The sequence below is a fragment of the Rattus norvegicus genome, chromosome 12 (assembly GCF_036323735.1).
Source record: "Rattus norvegicus strain BN/NHsdMcwi chromosome 12, GRCr8, whole genome shotgun sequence".
Lineage (NCBI taxonomy): Eukaryota > Metazoa > Chordata > Mammalia > Rodentia > Muridae > Rattus > Rattus norvegicus.
In genome coordinates this window covers 6,620,188-6,626,464 of record NC_086030.1, presented here as the reverse complement: position 1 = coordinate 6,626,464, position 6,277 = coordinate 6,620,188, and the positions used below count along the sequence as shown (strand labels likewise).

The window sequence follows — 6,277 nt, the reverse complement described above, 5'->3', positions numbered from 1 at the left end:
ACAGAAAAAGGGAAGAAATCACCATATGACTGTCACCATCAATAAACCAAGATGGCATCAGCAGGGTGGTGTTTCCGGAAAGATACGGTGTCACTAGCCCACACCCAACCATAACTGAAAAAGACCCAAGAGTCCTTGATTTTACAAGACCCTGGTTTTTATAGAAAACACTCCAGAGCTGACCATACTGGAAGTGAACCAGCTGTTTCTGCTATGAAGTCCAGTGCCTCTCAGTCCTCTCTGAAATTCCTGGAAAATGTATCTCTTGCCTGGTGTGTCAGATGCTCAGCCCCTCCCTCTCACTCTTCCAGTGCCAGTACTCACTTCCCAATTTCTCTTCCTAAGTAAGATTCAAGGAGGAGGCAAATAAAAGCTGTTGTCTCCATCAGGTTCTGGCACTGAGAAGTGGCTGTGAAGCATGAGTGAATCTAAGGAAACAGGGAAGCAGCAGCTTGGCCCTCTGGGTGAGACTGGGTTGGTGCTCTGGGAGCTTGGGGAAGGGGCACAAATAGGGCAGTGCTTGTCTTGGGCTACCCTGTATATGACTGATGCTCTATACACTTAGATGAGGAACTGCTGACATCCAGCCACACCAGGTACTCTATGAAAGGTTTTGGCTTCCAACCAAATTCTGGATTCAGTAGCTTCACAGGTAAAACAGGATGAGGGACTATGGAGTGGTCAGCTTCTGACGGAAACTTGGGTTCCTTGAAAGCAGGGAGAGGTAGGGACTCAGGTCACTGATGTTCAGAGAGTTGGAAGCTCAGATCTTGAATGAATCTGGGACCTGGAATCCTGGGAACTGTACAGTCTAGGATCTGGACTTCTGTACCTTTGGAGTGAGACTGATGGATTGCCTAACTAGGGCCACACTGAGTCAGGGATACTGAGGTGCTAAAATTCCATCATTCTCTCCCACAGGATACCTGGTCCACAGCCATGTTCCCTTGGCACTGAAGGCGCTCTTCCTCACTGTGTTCTCTGTGCTGCTGGTTGTCATCCTTGTTAAAGGTCAGGCAGGATTAAGGTTTGGGGCTCCCAGATCTTGCTTTTCAACCAAAAGATCCAGAAGGGAGAAGCAACTGACTGGGACTGTGTTCTCATGGTCCTTTGAATAGAGGAGTTCTGCATAGAGACACTGGCTGCACTTGCCTTAAACACCCAATTTTCTTTGGTTATTAGATCTCTTCCTCATCAAATAGGACTAGGAGAGACCTTGGGTCTTGAGTATGATGCTGGACTAGAGACATTGTTCAAGTGGTAGAATGTTTACCTCACAAGCTCAAGATCGTGTGTTTCATCCCAAGGATTGCATAAAACTGGGTGTAATGGTGTGTCTCTATAATCCCAGCACTCAGGAGGAAGAGGCAGGAGAGGTTCATAGAGGTGGCTACATAGAAATTTTGATGCAGCCTGAACTATATGAGACTATATTAAAAAGAAAAAGAAAGAAAGGAAGGAAGGAAGGAAGAAAGAAAGAAAGAAAGAAAGAAAGAAAGAAAGGAAAAGAAAGAGGAAAGAAAAAGGAGGGAGTGGAAGGAGGGGGGAGATGAAGAAGGATATCTTGGTCCTAGAAGCCCAGTATAGACCAAAAAACACAGTAAGCACTTAATAACTTCAGTAACTATTTTTCTTGGCCCAGTCTATAAGATCCCCAGTTCTCATGAACAGGAGGAGTCCAATCAGAAGAATTTCTACCAGGAACTGATCCAGTTGAAGGCTGGGGTAGGTGAGTGACTGGAAGGGAGGAATCTCACAACCTAAAAAGGTTTACACAGAGAGTCACTTTGCTTAAATAACTACTCTTCACTGGACCTGTGAGATGGGCATGCAGGGTAATACTAAAGAAGGCATCTCACTGGTATTGACTAAAGTCCATGTACACAATAGGCAGTCAGTGTTTATAGGGGTTAAAAAATAAGCACTCAATAGTCACAGAAGTCTGGACAGAATAGGGACTCAATGTATACAAGAGTATCTTCAAAGTAAGCTCTCAAAGTCCACAGGGGTATACACATGTTAGACACTCAATGTTCACAGAGATTTGGACACATTCGGTGCTCAGCATTCACAGGAGTATGCACATGGTAGGTACTCAGTTAAACCTGCCTCTTGGCCTCCATTCCAAGCTCTAAGACCCAACTTCTTCCAGTTCGAAGGAACCCAGACTCCTGGGTTCTCCTGGGTATAGAAGGAACTCAAGAAGTGAAGTAAGGAATGTGCTGTGTCAAGGGAGGGGTTGATTGTGGAGAGCTTGAAGGTTGAAGATGTGTCCATCCTGACCTGATCTCCTCCAACAGATCGCCTGTGCCGCTCCTGCCCCTGGGACTGGACAGCCTTCCAAGGAAACTGCTACTTTTTCTCTGTTGCCCAGAAGTCCTGGAATGATTCTGCCACTGCCTGCCACAATGTGGGGGCTCAACTTGTAGTCATCAAGAGTGAAGAAGAACAGGTATGCCTGGTGAGGCCCAGTCCTCATCTGAGGATGCATCAAGGCCACTGGCTAAAGGGAGGAGAGGTGTCTGATTGGATACAATGTTCTGGAAAAGAGACTGCTTGCCTGGAGAGGGAAGATAAGAAGGTTATGAATGAGACCAGAGCACTTATTAAAAAGACACACTAGAGCTGGGGAGGAGGCTCAGTGGGTAAAGCACTTGCCAGCAAACATGAGGACCTGAGTTTGGACTCCTCAAACCCACACAAAGCCCAGCATGAGGACACACATCTGTGACCTAGTGTTCCTATGGTAAGATGGAAGGCAGGAACAAGAGGATCCACGGAAGCTGGTAGGCATCTCTCATGGCATACACAGAAATACCCTAACAAAAGACCCTTTCTCAAAAAAGATAGAAAGTTAGTATCCACACCTAAAATTGTCCCCTGATGTACACATATGCAGTGCACATATGTAGGTGCATGAGTGTGCATGTGTAGGCCATGTTAGCGTTGAGTGTCATCCCTCGGGTGCTGTGCACTGTTTCTTTAAGGCATGGTCTCTCATTAACCTGGAGCTCACCATTTAGGCTAAGTTGGCTGGCCAACAAGTCCCAGGGGTTCTCCTGTCTCTGGCTCCCCCATGACGGAATTGCATGAGTCAGAGTCAGGTCCTCAGGCTTGGGTGGCACACACTTAACTGACTCAGCCTCTCCTCATCCTCACAACTATAGTTTTCAATGTGACTGGTGCTTTGGGAGGAACAGTTAAAATATATGGCCATCACTCAACAATTTCTTCTCTTGGTATAAAAAAAAATCCCTGATATATCTTTTCCTGATTCCTCTGGTGTAAACAGTGCCAGCCTTGCTGATTTTAAGCATTGGTGGAACAGTTCAGTCCTGAACAGAGGTCACTAGCACACTCAATAATCATTAACTTGTTTGATCTGGTACAGTCAATCAATCTCAACAGTGAATTAGTTCATGGGAACGTTCGCATGACTTTCAGACAGACAAGCATATGACATTACCAAGTCTCCACATACTATGCACTAGAGAGAACACATCTGCCCATAGCACACAAGTGTTGAAAGTCATCTAAGTTATAAAGCTAAACAACAGATGGTAAGCAGAACTTCCCACCAAGAGTTTAGGGAAACAGTGGTTAAAATAGGGAGGCAGAGATCCCTTCTGACTCTTCCTCTTCTATTTTTCTAGAACTTTCTACAAAAAACTTCTAAGAAGAGAGGCTACACTTGGATGGGGCTCATAGACATCAACAAGGAATCTACATGGCACTGGGTAGATGGTTCACCTCTGACCCTCACGTGAGTACTAGAAGAAGGGAACACCCTACAGAGTGTGGTGAAGCTCTGACTTGAGGTATCCATGGGGCTTATCTCCCCTCTCTGGTCACCTAAGCATTAGAGCTTGGAACATTTTCAGAGTGGCATGAAGAAAAGTCCAGATAGGATAGAAGGTGCTTGAGATCCCTTGATCAGAACTTCAGGAAAGGCTTGCACTAAATAGGAATGATTACATAGGAAATCTAAGACTGGGAGATGACTCCATTGGAAAAGTGCATGTCCAGAACCCATGTAAAAATGACCGGTGTATGGTGGCATGCACTTGTAATCCCTGAACTGGGAAAGCAGAAACAGAAGGTTTTCTAGGGCTTGCAGGACAGCCAGCCTAACCAAACAGCAACTTCCAATCAAGGTAGAGAATGTCCTAAGGCACAATAGCTGAAGTTTTGATTCCCACATGCATATGTACACACCACACACACACACACACATACACCACACAGAGAGAGAGAGAAAGAGAGAGACAGAGATAGAGACAGAGACAGAGAGAGATAGAGAGACAGAGACAGAAATGAACACAATCACACATACATGATCACACAGAGATTGAAAATTACTGCTGCCATTAACAATATAGCATGTAGGTAGAACCTGGGAATCCTTAGTTCTGGATCTGCAAAAAACCTGAAATTTCCAGATAACACAAGTTTGATTCCAAGTTCTCACATCAATGAGCTCATAACTACCCGTAATTGCAGCTCTGCATGCACCTACACTTACATATGTGCACATGCACCTGCATACTCAGGGACACACACACACACACACACACACACACACACACACACACCACTGCCACCGCCACCGCCACCGCCGCTGCCGCCACCACCACCACAAAAATAAAAGAATATGCCCAGAGCTTGTTGTACTCAAAGGTTCAAGGAGAAGGAGTTTATATCACCACTTGATGCTGTGACGGGAAACGAAGGACCAGACTGCTAGATGTGGAGGGATCGGGAGATTTGGACAAAGGCCTTGGGTCGGGTGTCAAGGAAAGAAATAGATGATGTGGGTCAAGGAGGCTTCAGTGCGGATGTTTTAAAGTGTGTTACTGAGTTCTAGGTGCTGTCTTTCCTGGATGGCCTTGTATTGATGTGGTGAACACCATGACCTGAAACAGTGTGGGGAATAACAGATTTATTTCCTCTTACAACTCCCAGGTCACATCCCATCACTGAGAGAGGTCATGGCAGGGACTCAAGACAGGAACTAAAGCAGAAGTCATAGAGAAGCACAGCCCACTGTGCTTTCCACGGCTTACAGACTATGGCTGTGACAGAATCTCATGTCTCCTTGTCTTTGCAGTTTTATGAAGTATTGGAATAAAGGGGAACCTAACAACGTCGGAGACAAAGACTGTGCAGAGTTCAGAGAAGACGGCTGGAATGACACCAAATGTGACAACAAGAAATTCTGGATCTGCAAAAAACCTGAAACGTCCTGCTCTAGCAAGTGATGACCAACTCCCTCCACTGCCTCCACAGTTCCCAAACCGTGCCACATGGCAGAACTTTACCCATAGCCATGCCAGTTTATTCTCCTTGTCTGTGGCCACTGATACCTTGACAAGGTCTGTGAGACATTTCTCTGGCAGGTACCTTGCCCCCTGCCTTGCTCCTGGACCAGCATGTCTCCTTGACCTCTGCTGAGGTCTTCTGAGGTCTGCAGGTTCTCTTTGGGTTAGTGGTTGTGGCTCTGATTTACCTTTGCCATTTAATGAAGTGAACAGACATGAGGTGTGTACAGGCCCTTAAGTGGGTCCCTTTCATCTCCTCTGTCTTCCTTTCTGAGGTCAAACCATGTACAGCCATGTGCAATCGATGATACATCCTATGTGGCTTCATAACATTTCTAAGTATTTTACTCCCACCTACTAAATTTTCATCCATCCACCCTGCACCCCTTTCTATGGGACCCTTCTCTGATTCAGGAGCTCAACCTGTAGGCTATAAGCAAACCAATTCCTCACCTATTAGTCATAATCTAAAATTATTTTGTTAATATGTGGATATGGAGCCAGGGTATTAACACAATAATTTTTATTGAATCTGCTCATTGACAATTTTATACATATTTACATATAAATATGTCTAAATAAACATTTTTATTATTGCCATCCTTTATCCATCATGAATCCCTCTCTTTTTATCGCTTCTTTCCTCCACTTATGAACTTTTGTTTGGTTCTTGACCCACTGAATTTAACCAGGGCCATCTGTCTGACCATGGGTTTGAAACTATCATGGAGTCTGGTACGCTCATCACAAGTGAAAACAATGGCTGTCCCTCTCCCAAAACCCATCAGCAGCCAATAATTTAACAGAGAGGGAAAGGACCCTGTGAGTTCCTCCCTGATCCATAACTGACTGTTGGGAGGCCAGATTTTGTGCAGCCTCAGCCACTGTGAGATCACATCTGAGCCTAAGAGCAAAATCAAAAACAAAAAACAGAGTTTCACAGCTCTTCTCCAGCTTTT

General features: G+C 45.2%; 1 protein-coding gene across 1 annotated transcript; it reads left to right on the top strand.

Annotated features, from left to right (window-relative positions):
- The first annotated feature begins 340 nt into the window (after window positions 1-340).
- Cd209a (CD209a molecule) lies at window positions 341-5,924 on the top strand. Its single transcript, NM_001105904.1, has 7 exons — window positions 341-464; window positions 566-652; window positions 922-1,011; window positions 1,643-1,729; window positions 2,301-2,452; window positions 3,654-3,763; window positions 5,108-5,924. Exons 1-7 carry the CDS (start codon window positions 419-421, stop codon window positions 5,256-5,258), a joined length of 723 nt encoding a protein of 240 aa, NP_001099374.1. The 5' UTR covers window positions 341-418; the 3' UTR covers window positions 5,259-5,924.
- Window positions 5,925-6,277: the final 353 nt, after the last annotated feature.